The sequence below is a fragment of the Haliaeetus leucocephalus genome, unplaced genomic scaffold (assembly GCF_000737465.1).
Source record: "Haliaeetus leucocephalus isolate CR32 unplaced genomic scaffold, Haliaeetus_leucocephalus-4.0 Scaffold556, whole genome shotgun sequence".
Classification (NCBI taxonomy): Eukaryota; Metazoa; Chordata; class Aves; order Accipitriformes; family Accipitridae; genus Haliaeetus; species Haliaeetus leucocephalus.
In genome coordinates this window covers 6,149,147-6,168,604 of record NW_010972992.1, presented here as the reverse complement: position 1 = coordinate 6,168,604, position 19,458 = coordinate 6,149,147, and the positions used below count along the sequence as shown (strand labels likewise).

At 42.3% G+C, this 19,458-nt stretch overlaps 2 protein-coding genes across 20 annotated transcripts in view; both read left to right on the top strand.

Annotated features, from left to right (window-relative positions):
• The window catches only part of TNFRSF4 (tumor necrosis factor receptor superfamily, member 4), a 22,117-nt gene extending 10,895 nt beyond the window's left edge, over positions 1-11,222 (top strand). For 7 of the 18 annotated variants that reach the window (XR_774998.1, XR_774997.1, XR_774984.1 and 4 more), the window contains 2 exons: positions 6,671-6,803; positions 10,100-10,807. The gene's annotated coding sequence lies outside the window, so the exon portion shown is untranslated. Of the gene's footprint in view, positions 1-63; positions 1,571-4,074; positions 4,253-5,501; positions 5,623-6,670; positions 6,804-10,099; positions 10,808-11,022 lie in introns of those variants that run through there. The other 11 variants (XR_774986.1, XR_774987.1, XR_774985.1 and 8 more) reach the window with 11 other exon arrangements.
• TNFRSF18 (tumor necrosis factor receptor superfamily, member 18) lies at positions 11,101-19,458 on the top strand. 2 transcript variants are annotated; one of them, XM_010577388.1, is made up of 6 exons: positions 11,101-11,319; positions 13,568-13,699; positions 14,220-14,307; positions 14,809-14,897; positions 15,882-16,022; positions 16,293-19,458. In XM_010577388.1, the coding sequence occupies exons 1-6, from the start codon at positions 11,148-11,150 to the stop codon at positions 16,442-16,444; spliced, it is 774 nt and encodes a 257-aa protein (XP_010575690.1). In that variant the 5' UTR covers positions 11,101-11,147; the 3' UTR covers positions 16,445-19,458. The 2 variants fall into 2 exon arrangements, with proteins under 2 accessions (XP_010575690.1, XP_010575691.1); XM_010577389.1 differs by lacking the exon at positions 11,101-11,319 and adding an exon at positions 11,957-12,981.

The following is a 19,458-nucleotide window of genomic DNA, read 5'->3' as shown; positions in this document are numbered from 1 at the left end:
TTCATATCTTGTCTTACAATTCTGAGATGCTAAGCAAAGCATGTCTCTCTTTTCTCAGTGCAGGTATCTCCAGTGTTTCAGTCTAGTTCCCAAATGAACTCTCCTCACTTTAGGTGGAGAATCTCCCCTGATGAACCTAGCCAGCTTCCTTTGTGCTTCCATTTTTTCAAGTTATTTCTTCTTGGTCAAGTTGAGTGATTATGTCACCTGTGCCTCCAGAGACAGTTGTCGTTGCTGGTAACTCTCGTGCTGGCTGTGCACCAAAATAGTACCAGAATTCTGGTGCTAGCTGTTAAGTGACTGTTGAGAGATGGCTATTCAATGCCACTTCTCTCCTTTCTGCGTTTCTTCAAACATACCAGTACATTGAGAAAATGTCATGTTAACATATTGAGCAATATCCCCATTGTCAGGCAACAAATGGAATTACTCATGATCACCAGGTAGCTCCAGACCTCCAAGCATTTGGAAATCTCCATGGAGATCTTGACATGTGTGGAAAGTAGAATATGTAGATTGCCAGAAGGCAAAGTGAAGGGTAATTTCTGATTAGAACATTATTAGTGGAAACCGTGGTTCAAAACAGGCGGAAAGGTAGAGTACCACTTGTCTGCACTGTAAACTTTAGAAGTTGCCATGTATAATTAATGTTTTATCTATAAGACCTGTGCAACCAATACACTGTGTGCTTCCTCTTGGTGGACATCCTGTTGTGCTGAATACCTCAGTGTGTCTGTCATCAGCAAGGCTGCTTCAGTCAAGCTTGGACATCTCGACAGTAAAATCGTTTAGGTTAAACTGCTTTTGTGGGACTTGATTGCTTGCTGTGGATGTAGGGAGACACCCACAGGCAAGTTTGGTTCCAGACAGTGCTCTGGATTTGGGGAAAGTCTGTTTATATCTTAGGCTTAGGAGCATGTACATGGACATTTAGAGTTTTTCTGCTGATGAATGATAATTTTGTGATGATTTAGAAAAGACTAACATCTTAGATGTTCTCTGTTGATGAGAGGCAAGAGCTGAACTCTTAACACAGTGCTGTCTGGGCCTTCAAGGGTTGCATTTGAACAAAGATGTGCAGAGATGGTGTAACAGTGGATAGATGCCTAAACTATGGTCTGACCATTCATCTGGATGATCACGTTGTGGATGCTGTCAATGGAACCTGCGTTCAGAACTGAAGAAGTATTCCTGAGTTGGTCTCTGTGCAGTTAAAATACCTCATTGTCTGTATGAAAGGAATTTTACTTCTGTAATGTTTTTCCACAAGTTAATCGGTCTGTAGTTTTGGAAAGCATTCGCATTTTTAGATGGCAAGTTCAAAATATAAAGTGTCTGAGAGAAACCTGAAGTGTTATTGTGAATAGCTTTTGACGTAATTTAAGTACTTTGGTGTAAAAGTTCAAGAGGTAAACTTGAAAGTTATATAATTCAGAAGTGTTTTTCACTTCAAATATCACTCCTCAGTGGATAACTCATTAGCGATAGGTATTTTATATACACAGTACCAAAGCATATGTGAAAATATGCAACAGGAAATGTATTCAAGAATACAACTGGTGTCTAGAAGCATGTTTTTAAACATACTTTTTCTTATATGTTATACATATGGTGTACTTAGCAATGATTTCCTATTTTGAAGTGCATATACAATGTATATAAATATTTGTATTATATATGAAGTGTGATAGTGAGTTTTTGAAATAAATTGTGGTAGTAGCTAGATGCACGTGTATGATGTGTATGATTGGAGAGTACAAACGAGCAAAAAATTATTCCAGTGTGTATAATTCTCACAGAAAGCAGGATCACCAAATGATCAATCCTATAGCTTCGCAGGCTTTGAGTTAACATGCTGCCTTGCCCCTGGCTTTCTGTGCAACTTGAGAAGGCTGCATGTATTGTTTTTCTCTGTAAATCTGGCCTGGCAGTGGTTCTGACCTGAGAGTTGCAGGGATGCTCAAGATGCTAAGGCTCAGCTCCTTCAAAAACAGAGCCCCTGTTGTGAATGTAGAGGTCTTTGAAAGCGTGCTGTGGTCTAAATGCTGTCATCTTGCAGTGAATTGGATGGCAAAGTGCAATGGATGAAGCTGAGAAATGCATCTCGGGGAACACCCAACAAATTCTCCGAAATTATGCTTATCAAGTTTCTAGGCTGCACTTCAGAGGCAATAAAGCAAGTACCATGATTCCATGTAACTGAGCAAGGTGCAGATCACTAATGAGCTGTCTGAGGCTGTGGGTTATATGATGAAAACACAGCCCACGGGAACAGATGAGCTGGTGCCTTCACAGAAGTGCTGCTGTGGCAGCAGAGCTCCTCTGTGGTGTGGGCTCATCCGCTGTTTCCATGAATCTTACTTGTTTTCTGCCCTCTGGCTCAGCTGCACAGAAAGATGCCCGAGTGCACTGTGTTCTTGTGCCTTCCTACAGTCTCTGATCAGGAGATTTCCTGCAGACTAGGGCATGGGTTCCCTCTGGCTGAAGAAGGAACCGATACTGACCCTGGAAGTGCACAGCAGAGGTAGGGTAGCTGAGGACAAGTTGCAGTTGGAAACATTTGGAAAACGGAAGGCAGACAACTTAGCGTGCTGTGTGGCTGAAGGCCTGTAATAGCAAGCCCTCACAGGCTGTAATTGCTGGCTTTTGTGCTAATGCGGACCTGTGAGCCAGTCTGTGCTGGCTGTACTGCTGTAGAACTGTACTTGGTCACTGTGCCGGGATGTATAATCCTATCAGAAGAGTTAAACCATAGTAACATTTGATAGGATTGGAGGCATTTATGATTTGATTTTTTTGAGGATTTGGGTGGTGGTAGATTGCTGGTTTTAATAAACTAATGCTTGTTTAAAGATATTTCACTCTAAATAAAGGAATAACAATTTTTTTCATTGTCATGTTCAGTCTTGTCACCCTTCTGTGAAAAACTTGCTTGGATTTTTTGTTCTAATCCTCCCTAAAATGGCAGGAAGTAGTTAAAAATAGTTAGAGAATCTTGAACAAGTTGGTGCTGCATTCTGCCTGTGCTTGTCTTCCTACGTGCCAGAAATTAAACTTTCCCTTCTCAAAGGTATGGGCCTATGTCACAAAGTAAGTTCCTGTTTTTCAGCTGTTCAGATTTCCCCTTTTTCAGGCACTTGAGAGAAAGACGGTCTAAGTTGTGCAGCTTCCTCTAAGCTGATAAAGATAAGGCTGTACTGGAAATTTTTTCCAGTGTAATGCAGTAAGCTGAGGTGTTAGTTCTTTTACTCTGCAAACCAATGCAAACTCTGGTTTTAGTGTGAACTGTATTGGCAGTTAGGGGTACTTGGTAAACCTATATGATTTGTAAATTCAAGGCATCTTTGTTGCCATAGCGCCCTGATTCAGGAATTCACTTAAGCACATGCAAAACTGTCTGCGTGATTGTTGTCACTAAAATTTGGCCTCTTGATTATTTTAAGAACCATCTCTAAAACTGACTAATAATTCCTATAATTTTTTATTTCTGGGTATGAATAATGCCATTTTTTAATGAATAATTTAACTTACTTTCAGCTGCACTAGACATGAGTTACAGGCCACATGGCCAGCCCCTTACATTGTTTGTAATTAGCTACAGATAGAGATTAGGTCAGAGTGCTACAAAAAAAACAGAAGGAAAACCAAACAAAAAACCAACCCCTCTTGTCTGTGGGATTTCTATCTACACAATTTTTTCTCTCCTACACGTGAGGCTATCATGTATGGCTGCCTGGAGTTTTAACAAGGCTATTTGTTTAAAATGGAGGTTTGTTTTGCTTATTGCTTTGCTGTATTCAGTTTTGGAGAAGGATTAGGACAAGAACAGATGGTATTTGAGAGCCACGCTGGAAAAAAATTATATAGATGAGCTGGGTTTTGAAGTTCTTGAACGCTTCTTTCAGGCTGCAGCTTTGGCAGTTAACATGTGTTTCATGTTTCAGTACAATTTCAGTTAGTACAATTAAAGAAAAGAACCAAACCACAGGTCTGTAAGTTTATGCTTTTTATGTTCACTTCCTCATTTGTCTCTCTTTTTTTTTTTTTTTTTCCCCCCTTCAAATATATGACAAGTTTCTGCTACTGTGGCTACCCCAGATCCTTTATCTCCTGCATTTTCTCTTCACATTCTCCTGTGACTTAGAAGTGCATCAAAGTGACTCAGGTTTGCCGTGAGAGGCTTAAGAAAGGTCACATCCGCTGATACACGCCATGCCAGGTGATAAGCTGGAGGAAGTACACAGCTTGATAACATCAGGGACTTGGGGTTTTTGCCTCTGTCTGGTTTGGTTTCCCTCTATGAAATGTTGGTCTCTGTGCCGTTGGGATTGTCTGCAAGGGGTCACCGCTTTGGTGGCCAGGCTGTGCAAACAACCCAGAGAGGTGGCTGCAAGACTCATTCCATAGGTGAAGGCAGAGCTGATGAGTGCATGCTGCAGGGACCTTAGCGCTGCTCAAAGGAAGGACCCAGGGGTCTTTGCAAAGCCCTAATTGTTCTGGGGTGAGAATTTAACTTGCCTTGGGAGCCCACATGTGGCCACCAATGCTTCTGCCACATTACTTGACTCCTGTGCCCCCAGCCTTACCTGTGACAGTTTTGCAGGGCAGTAATTGTCCCTGTGTGCCAAAAGAGGGCAGGCATTAGACAGGCACAGTGAACACCCCAGTATCTGGAAACCCCTAGGGTAGCCAGTCCTAGTCACTGCAAAATCTCAAGGCTGGCCTAAAGGTTAGCCGAGCTGAAAGGAACTCAACAATTTTGTCTTCTAGTTTCAGGCCGCAGATAAATTATTTGTCTGTAAGATTTTTTTTTTTAATTTTTTTTTAACCCCAGTATTTTGTGAGCTGTTACTACTCATATGGTACCCTTCCAATGTCCCCATGCTCCCTCTGGCACCAGCCTCGCCATGTGCTTGCTGCAGTACTGACCTGCACCCCATGCGCTGACTGTTCCTCTAGGCTTTCTAGAGCCCGTCAGAACTGCTGTTCTACCACAGGTTCCCTGGTGTGGCAAGTCATTTCACTTTGTATTAGTAACATCTCTTACAGCAGTAACGACACAGTAAAGGGCTCCCTAAGTAAAGACTGAGTGACAGTTGTTTCCCAAGAGCATAGACAAGTTCTGTACAATGGAATGTGAATCCTGTAGCTAGCAATGGAGTTTTCTACAGTGGGATGAAAACAATTTATGAGATGGAGCTTACAAGGCAATTTATACATTGGTCTAACAAATATCATTAGTCATTCAGAAATGACGTATATTTCATGTGAACGACCTCTTACTTTTGGAGACCTGCATGGCTTCTTTGGTCACCCATTATGGGTAGTCAGCAAAATCTCAAATGTCAGGAAACCAAATACTTTTCCTGGTAACAATACTCTGTTATTGATGACGTTAAGTCCAAGGAGTGTCAGTAAAGCCACTGGACTTGCAAGAAGTAATTACATGTTTGGGAAGTGCTTATGCTCTTTTTTTTTTCTTCTTTTTTTCTTTCCAAAAGGTTAGTAATTTGGACAGTTCAGCAAACTGGTGGCTCCAGTGGTCCCAAGCAAAAAGGAAACTGTAAAATGCAGCACGTGGCGATGTGTATAATGTTCAGCTTGTGGCTGGATATCCTTAAGGTGGGAAAAAGTAGAATTTGCAGCCAGTTGTAAATACTCTTAGGAATGTGTGCCCTGAAGACAGAGATACAAGTTGTAACATCAGTGTACTTCAGTGGGTGGAAGAATCCACTGGTTCTTCCTTCAAATCTCATCCTTGAGTACTCCTAGTGTTACATGGGCAGGTCATGGTAGCACAGAGGAGGGAGAAGGGATTAGGAGATCTGCAACATCTTTTCTTTTGTTCCATCACACTGTGCGCTTATGTTTCAGACTTAATTTGCCCTGAGCTGTGTATGGGTATGGGCAGGTGTGGCTGGAAGAGAGTCCTTTCTTCTGTGGAGGTCAGGGCAGGAAGTGAGTCACTGCGTTTGGGGTCTTTTGCCACTCGTATCTCTGTGCCTCCCTTCCTTTGCTGAAGGAAGAAGCAGCCCATCCTGCCCTGGTCTCCTGATACACTGAGGTCCCACACTCAGAACTGAGGCTAATTTTTTGGAGACAGTCATAAAAAGCTTAGACTTCTTAATCCAAGACTGAGGAACTAGAGCCTGGCATGCAAAAGACTCTGGTTCAAACTCCAGCACAAGCCCTTGCAGAGTCTCTCTTGACTCTTCAAAGAGACAGTAGCAGCAGCATTTGGATGCTCCTTTTTAGCAGCAAGTGGGTACTCTGAACCCTGAGGCATTTCTGAACATCTTGGCCCCCAGCTGCTTCTCTTTGCCTGTTCGAGACTGTGCTATGTCTTCCTGTTTCATGCAAAGGAGAAGGCACTTCATGATATGTGTGCTTGGACAACTCAAAGAGCCCATTGCTTCCAATGGCCTTTTAACCCTTGGGATTATAATTTTGAACACAGGTCACAGGGATTGAAAGGAACTCTGCAGGCCACAGAACCTCTGCTTGTGTGTGAAGATAAAGACTGTAAGGATTCCTAATTTCTGAAAAGTCTCAGTCAAATATTGTCTAGTTAATCCTGTAGCTGCTGCTGAATAAAACCACCAAACGGGTAATGAGGAGGTGAGAACTACTGCTTATTGATGAGTGAAATAGGCATTTGTTTTATCAATAGGTGCAGAGAGAGCTGGAAACCCTACCGGATCAGGCAGCAGCATGGAACCTAGCAGCATTGACGTACATCACATGCAGGACTGAGCAAGAAAGAGATTGACAGATGAAATGTCACTACCTTACATCAGGGACAGGTAAGGTTAGCTTTAGAAAACCCCCAAAGATTTTGAAGCCAGATAGTCAAGTAGTCTCTGAAAGGTCACTGCTGACTCTAGAGATTTAGACTTGACATGTACACCTATTGTCTGTGATCTGACTGTAAATGTTCCATCATCTGGCAGTATTTTTGCACGACTGTAATGCTTGAACGAGAACGAAAACATGTAAAGACCAATTCAGAAAAAAGACAATTCTCAAAAAAGATAGAAGGAAATAAATTATTGGTTCCTATTCTGATAAACAGCAAATATCAGATATCACATACCCTAACTAGCTGCCTGAAACCTTTGCCAGGCTTGGGTTCCCTTGTGTACCACCTGCCAGTTGTCTCAGTAGGATATTTGGAGGTCCATTCTCTATTGCTGTGTTTATGACACTGAGCAAAAGTCTGATTAATGTTCGTATTTGGTATTTAGGCAGTGTTAGTTATTAGTGCCCATCTTTGAGCTTCAGGGAAATGGCCAGTTCCTCCATCTGGAACCACTACGCTGTGTTTGTCCCTTCTGATAGACATGGTCTAGTCTATTGCTACTGCTATACTTGTAAAGATGAAGTAAGTGGTGCCTAACTTAGAGACCTTGTCTTCTACTACTTGAGTCTTTCTGTTAGTTATAAAACTACCCGTCCCAGCTGTTGCTGGAGGTAACAGTTCTTCCTGTTGTTTATTCAACAGTGTTAGTTATTAGTGACTGGTGTGCCAGATATTCCGGGGTATGGCCTTGAGGTGTAACTTCCAGAAAGTGAGGCTACATGACTCTAAACTCCTCAGGACTGCAGCTTTGGCAACAGAATAGCTGTCAGGGTCCTGACAGGGTTTGTCTCCTCCACATCAGTATTGACAGTGGGACACCACCCAGGGTACAAGTACACATAACAAAGCCTCAGGGAGTTTCTGGGGAGCCTGAGCTTGCACCTCTGGGCAAGTCTCTCTGTAAGAGCTGATTCCATCTCTTCCTATTGCCGAATTACGTTTTTCTCTGCACACCTCATGAATGAATGGTTTGTCAGGGTTACTCCTAAGACCATTTGTGAAATGCCCCACCATTTCTGTCAGTGTTGCCAGCTACTGTAAGAGGGTTTGCAGCCCTTTTATGTTTGCAGGGAGCCTACGCACTATCTTTTAATGAAACTGGAAGCACCTGACCTCAAAGGTCAGGTGCTGCTGGGATGATGAAGAAATCTTGATTTCAAGAAATTTGGCTTTCCTTCATGGGTCTTTTGTTCTTGCTTGCTTCTTTCAGTTGAGACTAAACACCTCTTTCACATACACTGAGAAAGACTTGCAGAGCTGGGGAAAGTATTGGGCTGAATGGGAAAGTGTATCCCCTCCCGTCCACAATCACTTTATGCACACATTGAGCAGCTTCTAAAAGTTGCTGGTGCCACATTTCCACACTGTACCAGCCTGTGCTGGGGAAGGGGCAAAGGGTAGGAGAAGGTGGAAGGAGAGTTTGGCTAGCATGCTGTTTACAAGAGCAGTAGCAGCACTTGTTATCAGGGCAGATGTGGGCTGCTCTTTGCCCAGGAATTCTGGCTGCAGCCACAGTAAGGTGGAGGGGCTTATTGTGCTCCGCGTATTCCTGGCCCTATTATGTGAGGAGGAGTATTTTCAAATGGTACTGCAGCCAGCATGCCTTGGGGTGATTCTTAATGTAACCATATGTGCTGGCTTTGGCTGGGATGAAGTTACTTTTCTTCATAGTAGCTAATATGGGGCTATGTTTTGGATTTGTGCTGAAAACAGTGTTGGTAACACAGGGATGTTTTAGTTACTGCTGAGCAGTGCTTACACAGAGCCAAGGCCTTTTCTGCTCCTCGCATAACCCCACCAGCGAGCAGGCTGGGGGGGCACAAGGAGTTGGGGGGTACACAGCCGGGATAGCTGACCCCAACTGACCCAAGGGATATTCCAGATCATATGACGTCATGCTCAGCATATAAAGCTGGGGGAAGAAGAAAGAAGCGGGGGGATGGACACATTCGGAGTGATGGCATTTGTCTTCCCAAGTAACGGTTACACGTGATGGAGCCCTGCTTTCCTGGAGATGGCTGAACACCTGCCTGCCCAGGGGAAGTGGTGAATGAATTCCTTGTTTTGTTTTGCTTGTGTGCATGGGTTTTGCTTTACCTCTTCAACAGCCTTTATCTCAGCCCATGAGTTTTCTCACTTTTATCTCTTCTGATTCTCTCCCCCATCACACTGCGGGGGGGAGTGAGCAAGCAGCTGTGTAGTGCTTAGTTGCCAGCTGGGGTTAAACCATGACACCATAGTAAGATTTTGAAACAAGTTCTCCTTACTATTAGCCTATTCTTATAAGAGCAAAGGATAATAAAAATATCCTCAGAGTTGGTCAGGGCTTGTGTGCAGTTCAGACATGGTCATAACTGATTGGTCTGCAGAGTATATTGCTGCAGTGTCCAAGTGCTTTGCCTCGTAACTTGTCTTCATCATAAGACTCTGCTGAGTTCTGAAGAGTGTGAGACAAAGTTTTGTATGCTGCTGAGTGCACCGTGTTTTCTGTACAGGGGCAGCACCTGACCAGTACCTGTAAACCTTCCCTGTCCCTGTGTTGCCGAAGCATTGTGGTTATGCTGTTTGGAAGAGCTGGTGAGAGGAATCCTGACTTGGGGGACTGAACCCAAGACCTGTGGTGTCCAGGACTCTCCATGGCCAGTTGGGCAGCAGCTGCAGCAGCAGGCATCGTATCTGTGTTTCCAGTGTAACGTCAGTGGTACAGGCTGTGACAAGTGTGAGGAGCAGTGCTGTGTGGGAAGAGGTGGGGATCTCCTGTGTGACAGAAGTATCAAGTAGGAGGCTTTTTGTTTCTGAAACATAACCGTTGGCCTTGTAGGGGCATTATGTGGGAAAAAGTGACAGCAGAGACCTGTGTCTTTTGCCTGCTTGCAGCTAGTTTGGATGTCATCTTTTGATAGAAAGGTTTCACCTAGCACATTTAACAGTACAAGCAGCTTTGCAGCATACATTTTTAAAACTAGAAGGGTCTGTTGCATACCAAACCTGTCTGATTGTTTCCAACCCACGACAGGAACGTAGGTAGATCCCTAAATGGACCAAAGACTAAGTGAAGAGTAGATCCATAGATGAATCTTCAGGAAGAAATTGTAGAACACTCCGAAGGAAGAGTGATAGTGTCTGTGTGGAAAGCTTATTCAGGCTTCACTAGCTGTGTATTAAACTAAGGAATTAACAGGGCAAGTGTCAAATGCTGTAAGCATGGCATTTTCTAGAGGAGCTCATCTCTCTTCACAGATCTGACTCCCTTGCCTTGACCTGTTTGTCACCCCATGCAGTGTGGGAAAGAATCCATTAAAAATTGCTTCTGCACCAGAATTCATGTGTTCAGTTGAGAATGAGGTTGGATTTTTAAATACTATCTTCACTGTGCACGTATAAAAGCAACCACAAGCTATAGGGATAGAAGCAAACTCTAGCGTGAAGTGGAAATAGAAAGGGAGGGGGGGAAGGCAAGCAAGCTGTCCACACATAGAGCAGAGATGGAAGTTTGCATAGGTGTTTGTATGAGGTAAGACTTTTTGGAATTGAAACCTAGCAGCAGGTGATGATTACAGGCAACATGTCTGTGCCTGTGTACAATTTTGCTGAACAGCTGTCTTTCATTACCTAAATTCCAGGAGTGTGGGGGTCAGAGGAGCTGTATGTGTCTCTAAAGAGCCCATTGCAGCTATTTTCAGTTTTGGTCCCAGGGTTGATCTTGCAGCCTGTGGGGAGGACACCATTCTCTCTCTTGGTTTCATGGTATCCATATGGAGTTACATCGGCTCTGGAAAACAATTCAAGAGTCTCCTGATCCAGGGGGAAGGAAACTGAAAACAATTAACAGAATCAGAAAATCTGAGTGGATGGACTTACTATACATTGCAATCTGATAGTTAAATCCTTGAAGGTTTCTAAATTCATTAAGAACTCTAAGTCAGAAAGAGAGTCTGAGCACGCCGAAGTTCATGCACGCCGAAGTTCATGCACTAATTTAATTTGCGTTAATTTTCAGTTGTATATCAACTTGCAAAATCCTTTGAAAATCAAATTACATGATGCTCCATCTTGCTCTTAACCTGCTGCTCTCTTAATGGAGTCACTAGTGCATAGTTGCTTAGCCCTGTTTTTTTAAGAATTTGATGACGTAAAATAAAATCTTTTCCCCACCCCTAAAGAAACCGGAAGAGTGCAGCCACAAAAACACAGTGCCTTCCCCCAGTGTCAGGGGAAGGAGTACTTCTGCAGGGAAGTTCTGATACAAGCCCACCCTAGTGTGCTTTTGGGTTGTATAGCTCAAGACATGACTGAACAGACAAGTGAAGTCGGTCACCTCAAGATTCGAGCTTGCTTGCTGCTGGTGGTGTACCTATGGCAATGGACAGAGCAAACCCTGGCAACACCATGTGATGGTGAACTGAGAATAATCGGTAAAGATGAAAAGAAATGTTGTCCCAAATGCCACTCAAACACAGGTAAGGGAATGATGTGTCTGTCTTCTTTCTGTTTGTCAGTATTGTTTTATGTCAACCAGGGCAATCAAGTGTGGGGAACAGGTGCATGTGTGTTTGTGTGTATGTATGTATGTAAATGTATCTTGGGTAACTGTATATGCAAAACAGAATGGTAAGGGCTTCCTTCCTGTCCCCTAAATTCATAATGTGCCTTAGCTATAAACTTCAGGGTGGACTCACATTTCAGATTTGTTACATGCCTGTACTTGGTATTCTGTAGTGGGAAAAGGAAAGTTAAGTTTCTGTGGGTTGGTCTTTCTCACGAGGAAAGAAGGTGTTCACTTAACACTGGTTCTGAGCCCTTGCTCCATTCAAACATGGTTTCAAAGTTTGTCTCTGCTATTCAGACTTCAGAGGGAATACAGGGAGTGATGCTCTCTGTAAGGCTGTTCTTTGCAATTTGTGGTCCTAAAGCGTAGGAAGCATGCTACTTCAATCCCTCCATTCCACTGACCTGTGCTTGTCCCAGAAGTAAATGCACAGACAAGGTCTCAGGTGATCATTAGTTTCAACAGCCTGTTCTAACCTATGTCCTTAGGATGCTGGTGAGATGGTAATGGATTTTCACTTGCCTGTAATTGCACTAGAGGTGGAACAGGCTAGCTGCAGGACTTACCGAGTGATATTTCTGTGCCTGTTAGGCTGAAAGACAGAACAGGTGATTCTAACGGCCTCTTCCATGGTCCCAGGAGCAATCATACTATTCTTCCTAATTTAGTGCTGTCTGTAACCGTAGCCAGAGCTGAACACTAGGGAATATGCAGCTGTTGGTATGACCTACAGCAAGGAATGGACATTCCTTTTCTGTTTGTCCTAAAACAGGGCTGCTGGAAGCCTTGTCTAGCTAGTATGGTTGTGCTGTTGTCCTGCAGGTTAGCAACAGGATTAACCAAGAAGTTATATCTTTTGTTGGTGCCTAGGTAGGAGTCAGCCTCCCATCTGTTAGTAGCTTGAATATATCTGCCTTAACGGACAAAAAGGACACTGAGCTCCCTATGGAAGGAGTGAGTGGACACGTGGGTTTTGTGGGAATGAGCAATAAATAGGTGAAAAGCTATAGAGTCCTCAATAGTGTGGAGACCCCAGGGTATTTCCCTTCCCACTGAGATAAAAGTCATTCAGCATGAGGTAGGAGAGTCATTGCTTGGTGGGATGAATGCCAGAATCACTCACTACTAATAGACAGAAAGAAGCATCCCTAAGCTGTTTCCTTTTTGCTGCCAGACTTCATTAAGTTTTGAAGGCCAGTAAGAGGAGGCTAGTGGGCAGAGGAAGATGTGGGCAGTTCCCTGGTGGCCCTGTACGTTCCATCACCAACCTCAAATAATAATCTTTGCTTGATCTTTGCTACTCATTGTGGGTTTTTAAGCACGCTATTGAACTAGCCAGCATTTTCTTCTATATTTTTTTCTTTCTTTAAGGTTATAACTTTTATTTAAGGTTCTTTTCCTCCAACTGGTCTCCAACTGCCTGAAGGACTGCTTGATACTGTTTACTGATGGGATCAGTATATATCATCAATCCTTTGCTTTCATGAACCCAGGAGCCTCTCAGAATTAGAGATGATATTTTCTGAGTGCAAGCAAAGTTCACAACAGAACTCCTCTAGAAATAGGACAGAGGGTAGGAAGGGTGCTGGTTTTATGGCTTGGATTTAGACACACATTTGCCAACGGAGCGTAGGAAGCAGCTGCTGTTGTTAGGAAAGGCATGGAAAAGGAGCTCTAGCTTTACTGGCCAAGGATCTTTTGGGCATCCCTCCTCTAACATGGCTGAGCCTAACTGAGAACAGCTCTGGCAGTGTCCTCAGAGCTGACTGAATGGCTAGTTAATGTGTGATGCTTTTTTGGGGCACTGGAAGTGCCTTCCTCACCCCACAGTGTCTAAATCTGCACAATGTAGTAAAGCAAGCCTGCTGCCTTACTTCTGTCTACCATGACCTACACTGGTATTCCAGATAAGAGGGAAGGGTTACAGTCGTAAGTCATGTCATGCTCAGGTAACCAAGGTGTAAAAATCTGAGTGGTGCTGAATTTGAGCACTCTAAACTTTACCCAGTATGCATGGGAGTGACATCTTTCTGGTATCCATTTTTTCCACCACAGCACAGTAAGGAACTATTTCACCTGTGTCAGCCAGTAAGACTAATGGTTAAGTTAATTTCTGGCATCTATGACAAAGGCAAATCTAACTTCTTTCTTCTTGACAGGAGACAACGCATGTCCAAATATTGAGGACCATGACTGCAAATGTCGTCAGGGATACAGCTGTATTGATAGTGCATGTCTCTACTGCAAAAAACTGCCTGAATGTGCGGAGGGCGAGGAGCTGATTAAGATTGGTAACTAAAGAAATGCAAATAACTCTAAAAGACAGAGTTTAATACAAGTAGCTGGCTGAGCAACAGTTTCCTTCACTTACTGTAACCTGCTCTGGGGAAGGCTTTGCTGCAGAGAGAAGTGACATTTATATTGTGGCCCCTGTGACAAAAACCCTTGTTTCCCTATTTTATAACTCTTCCCTTCCTAAATTTGAGACCTTCACTTTCATGCTTGGACTTTCAGCATTGCTTTTCTTCCAAGCTGCTAGAACTGTCAGTAGAAGACTGTTTTACTCTGTGTTGCCTCTTAACTTTACACCCTCTGCTGTCAGATCAGACTATTCTATACCTCTTCTGTAAGGGGTCCACCCATACATTTCCCAAAATGCAAGGGTGGCAAGAACTGCTTATGTGTTTCTCCAGGGGGGTAATTCATAATGCAGAAAGACTGTAGAGGGAGTGCATTGTGCTCTAATTGTTCTATCTCCATCTTTCAGTAAAGGCACTGACCACTAATAATTGATGTTCTCTTTTCGTGTAGGCATTTTCGACTTCACATTCAAATGTAAACCGTGTGAGATAGGAACCTATTCTAATGCGAAGAATGGCTGGTGCCGTAACTGGACTGAGTATGTGTTTATTGATACTTTCCTTCTTTGGAAATTATGCATGATGAAATTCTCAAATTATTAATGTGTAAATTAGAAAATAAAATTGAATCTAAGGCAAGATCACTAATGACATTAAATGATGAGTTTTTTAAATTCAGCAATATGTGATATGTCTCTCTCCTTTGGTTTTCTAAGTAGTCGGTCTCAAAGCAGAAGTTAAGACAAACTACTGTGTATTCGGCTTGCTTCCAAGTCCAGCTCAAACTGATGCAAAATTATTCCAAACATGGCCATCAATTGAAACAAAGAGACTAAAAAAAAATGTGCATGTAAACAATTGTGATGTAGTCTTATCTTGTTGGGGAGCAGCCATAACTTTACCTGCACTGCTATAAAAAGGAAAAAAAGGAAACAAGTTGTGGAAAGAGTGGAGGGAAGAAAGGGGACCAAGAGAAAGGATGGAGAGGAATGAAGGGAAAGGCAGGGACATTCTAACTGTGACTCTTATTCTTCTTTTAGCTGTGAAAGTTCTGGGTTTCTAACAATCAAGCAAGGCAACAGTACACATAATACAGTATGTGGTTTCTCTGCTAAAGGTTTGGAGCAAGGTACCTTCTCAATGATTTGTTTCTTTGAGCCTATAACTTTTCTCTGTACTTCTTTAGTTGGTGACTTGTTGCATAGTAATCATGCAGAGCTTGCTATCATGAAAATTTGCTTTGAAAATTGCTGTTGTGTTTCTTACAATATTAATATAGGTAGAATTGTTGGCCTGGGCAAAGATTCCACCATTAAAGCACTGTCAGTAATAAAGGTAGAGAAAAGCCCAACAATTGTCCCTGAATAGAGCACGCTTATTTGACAAATTATCAGAGTTTTCTATTAAACTGCTCTTGCTGTTTTGCTAGATTTTCTTACGAAGACAATAGCTTAATCATCCAGTTCCTTTACAAGTATTGGTTGAGTCCACACCACCCAGCATTGAAATCTCATGTCTTATCATGGATCAAATTAGATAGGAGTAAGCAGGTACAGGCTTTGCAGGTACTAAGTATCTTTTAAGACAGCAAGCTGCATTGCTCCTGCCTTTCCCCCCACCCTTGTTCCTACAATGAATTGGTACCTTTCAGGTCTGGGCCCTTCATTCAGAGAAATTGTTCGTTCTGCTGAGACAAATTGCAGAAAGGTGTTATTTTTAACTTCCACGAGACAGACACAAGTGCGAAAATTTGGCTTGCTGTAGTCCTGTTCAGGGAAACATTGAAGCCAAATCCCCCCCCAAGAGCAAAAAACAAACCAGAGCGGATAGAACAAGTGATAGCTGCAAGAAGGAGAGACAGTGAACAAGGAAGAGATCAGGCATGTGGGTTTTTTGCATGAATGCTTCTTACCACAGACAGTGATCTATTGCAGCCTTGACTTGGAGCATCTCAGTTTTATTGTTAATACCCACACTCTTTTTTTTCCTTGGAAAATTATTTTCCACAGAAAGAAGAAATTAATCTTTCAATTTCCTGGGAAGAACTGCCTTTCCTTTAACAATAGTTTGGGCACATGATTTCTTAATCTTTATTAAATATATTTAATTGCAGCTCCTACTACAAATTACTCTCTATACACCACCATCCTGGCCATCCTTACTGCAGTGGCTGTATTTGTTCTCATCTTGCTGACCTTCTTCTTGCATTTGTGCATATGGTCACTGAAGAAAGAAAAATACCACACAGCTGACTGTAAGTGCACCTTTGTGGACTGTGTTGCTTTTCAGTGGTGAACAATGTTTCCATTGATCCAGAGTCAAAATGGAATAAATTTAGTTGAATAAGTATGGATTTACTGTGTGATTTTTGGGCGGGTTACTTAGTTTCACTAAGATGCAGTGCATCACCTGTATCTTTGTCCTTTCCTGAGAGAGAGGCTGTATTGGTAAAGGTAATAAGCAACTAACTGACATGTATGAAGACTTCTTGTATGTGCAGTGCTTTTGCTTATTCTCACTGCAGATCTGGAACGTAACTTCCCTAGGCTGCCGGTGGCTCCGCAACTGTCACACCATAGAGAAGAGACTTACAGCTGCCAGTTTCCAGAAGAAGAACATGGAGACAAAACACCAGAAGAAAAGCCTTGCTATTTCCACCCTCAGAGTCTACAATGAAAACAGATGAATTGCAATGTGCTGTGAGAATGGGGAGCTGAGCTCAGGTTTTGAAAAAAAAGAAGGGAGGGCCTGGCTGCGTAAAGCATCGTCATATACATAGCAATAAGGAATGGGTCTGGGGGGAGTTTTGCTTTTGTTTCTTCTCAACAAACCTAGCATTTAGAAACAGAACAACTGCTAAGTCAGGCTGATGTTCATTTCAGCTGCATTGCATTATTGCAAGTTTCCTGGGTGGTTGGGTGTTTTTTTCATTGATGCTCTTTTCAACTTTGGGACCAGGGACCTTTTTTGTTATTATTCCCCCTTGCATCTTTTGCACATATCTCTGTAGTGCTCCCACAGATTGATATGCACATAGAAGGCATCAATCCCTTCAGTGCTACAGGAAATACAGTAGTACCTATAGGGCACTCGCAGCTTTCATAGGCTATCTGTATTTCCAAGATATGTCCTGATGGTCATATTATGGGAATAAGGCAATAACACATTGTGCCTAGGAACCATATCTACTAATCTTCTCCAAGCAGACAGTGCTTTTCACTCCTGCCAAATTGCCCTCTTTGTTATGCAGCAAAGGGCCATTACTCTAATCCATTAAATACTCCTCTCTCCAATCCCAACAGAAGGTTGTGGTTAGGCCAGTTTCAGTGCACAGAGGTGCCAGTGTGAGACTGCCATGGTCACATCATTTGTGCTTGCAGAGATTTTTCTATGCAAGTTCTGTGATCCCCTTATCTCCCCCAGGGAAACTAGGGGAAGAAGGGAGTAACATTTATCCTCCTTCTTTTCTGTAACTCGGCAATCCTTGTTATCTGGAATACCGGATTACAAAAGGGAGACTTCTGAAAGGCTCAAATGAGGATCACGCTGTCTAGAGAAACATTTGGTTTAATGCTGTCTTCTCACCTAGTTTGTAGAGTAGGAAAAGACAGTGAAAAACAGAGAAAAGCCCAACATTTATTCTTGATGGTTTTTTTCCCCACCCCAGAAGAAAAAGAACCAGAGCGTCTGCTGGTGTATACCAGCATAGCTCCAGTCACTTGATCATCAGCTGAAAGATGTTGCCCTTACTGAAAATTGTACCATGGAGGATTTTTTTTTAATGTTAGATTAGTGCTCCTCCCGTTTCATAGTGCTCTAACATGACTAGAATAAACTGTTTTGCCTCAATTTAAAGGGGCAGGATTTCAGCTGGAGTTGGTTGCTTTCTGTGACTTGACACTGATTTCAAATAAGAATCTAGCCTGTGGCTTCAACTAGTTAAAACTCCCGTGTCTTTTTTATATAATTATTTTTGTGTTATGTGACTGCAATAATAGATTCAAAGCTCTGGATGCCTTCTGGTTTGGCCTTCTGGTGAAAGCTGCTTGGAGTAGACTCCTTTATGACCAAATCAGCTCCGAGCAAAACTGAGTTTTGACTCAGCCTTCACATGAAAGGTTGTAAATATCTCACAGAACAGCCATTACATCAGTTTCTTCATGATTTCTCACAAATAACATAAACAGTACAGGGCTTCTAAATTAAATCCTAACAGAATAATGATATTTCAGTTAATCACCTTACTAAATTCTCAGAGGGGATTATTCCAAGTCTGAATGACGTGCTGTTTTCAGTAGGGCTCTGTGAAATTAGAATAGCTGTGGAGCAGAAGTTATTGCCTCCACAGATGTGTGTTGCAAAAGCACTTGAACAGAGAATCCTAAGAAGTGGGACAGGTGATTACCTTGGTAAGCTAGTCACATAGCCTCTGTGCTCCAAGGCAGGCTTGGTGAGACTGGATAACCACCTACCTGTTAGACTTTCATGGAGGTGAGTCCATGACCTGTCTAGGCAATCCAGTCCAGTGACTCATTTCAAGTCAGAGAAGGAGAGAGATTTTGTTAGTTAAAATTTGTATTTTCTGTTATGATTATGAGGAAGAATTGACTCTTCAGCATCTTTTTAAGCATTCATAAACTATCATCTCTCCTTGGTTTCTCTAGGCTCTTACCCTACTTCACAGGTTGAGGTTTCTAGACCTCTTAGTCTCTCTCTCTCTAAACTCTTTCCAGTTGGTCTTTTCTTGAAGCCTTCCCTGGAGGAGTTCTTGGCAAGCTTGACTAGTGCTGAAGGATTAACTTTATGATTCGTGGACATGGTTTTATTGCTGAACATTTCTTCAGTGATTATGTCAAGAGGAGTTATCCTATCTTTTTTGCTTTTTGTGTGTGTGTGCATTATAGAATCTTGTAACTGGGTGAAATAATTGTTAAAGGAAAATGAAGTCCAAAGGGTTGTCCTTATTCACTGTAATGTACTCCTCCATAGTCCTAGTTTTAATCTTCTAGCTTCTCTGTTACTGTGTTTACTGCAACTGAGATTCCTATATCTTAGCTTCCCCTTCATGTAGAATGGGAACAGTGATACTTTGCAACCCTAAAAGGATGTTGTGAGACATAATTAGTAATTTCAATGTATTTTTGCCTTCTTTGATCCTCTTACTATTAATTCTTGTGTTACTGATAATTTTTTCCTTAGGTATTCCTATGTAAGATTTGCTTAAAAAGAGTGAGTTTTCCTCCATTGCTCTGGGAAATGTGCAGATTCTTAATTGAGGTCAACTGGAGATTCAGCCAAGGAAAGGTGAAAGCACTGGATTGGATTAAATAGGATAACTTAAAGTGTAAGACTGTCTCTGCCTTGTAAGCAGTTTTGCTGTGGGATTTAATAATCTCAGAAGTCCAAATACTGGCTAGTAAAGACACTTCTTACTGCTCCTTCTATGTTGGCCATGTTTATTCTTGGCTCTGTATTGATCCTTCTTGGTTTTTTTAATGTTTTCAACAAGATTTCTGATTGTGACTGTTTGTAAAGGTAAAATAAACTTGAAAATAGAATGAAGTGCCTTTGTGATTTAATTAAGCAAATCGGAAAGGTAGGGTTCTATTCTTTAGGTTGTCCCAATGTTCTTGAGCGCACTTAGTTTTACTTTTCCAATTCACTTCTCCACTCTTATGGAACTCTGGCTA

Excerpts from the sequence above, each read along its gene's own strand:
- TNFRSF18 (XM_010577388.1), top strand. The coding sequence starts at position 11,148 with ATGACTGAACAGACAAGTGAAGTCGGTCACCTCAAGATTCGAGCTTGC. Across the intron at positions 13,700-14,219 it reads CGAGGAGCTGATTAAGATTG|GCATTTTCGACTTCACATTC; the intron begins GTAACTAAAGAA and ends CTTTTCGTGTAG. Across the intron at positions 16,023-16,292 it reads AAAATACCACACAGCTGACT|ATCTGGAACGTAACTTCCCT; the intron begins GTAAGTGCACCT and ends TTCTCACTGCAG.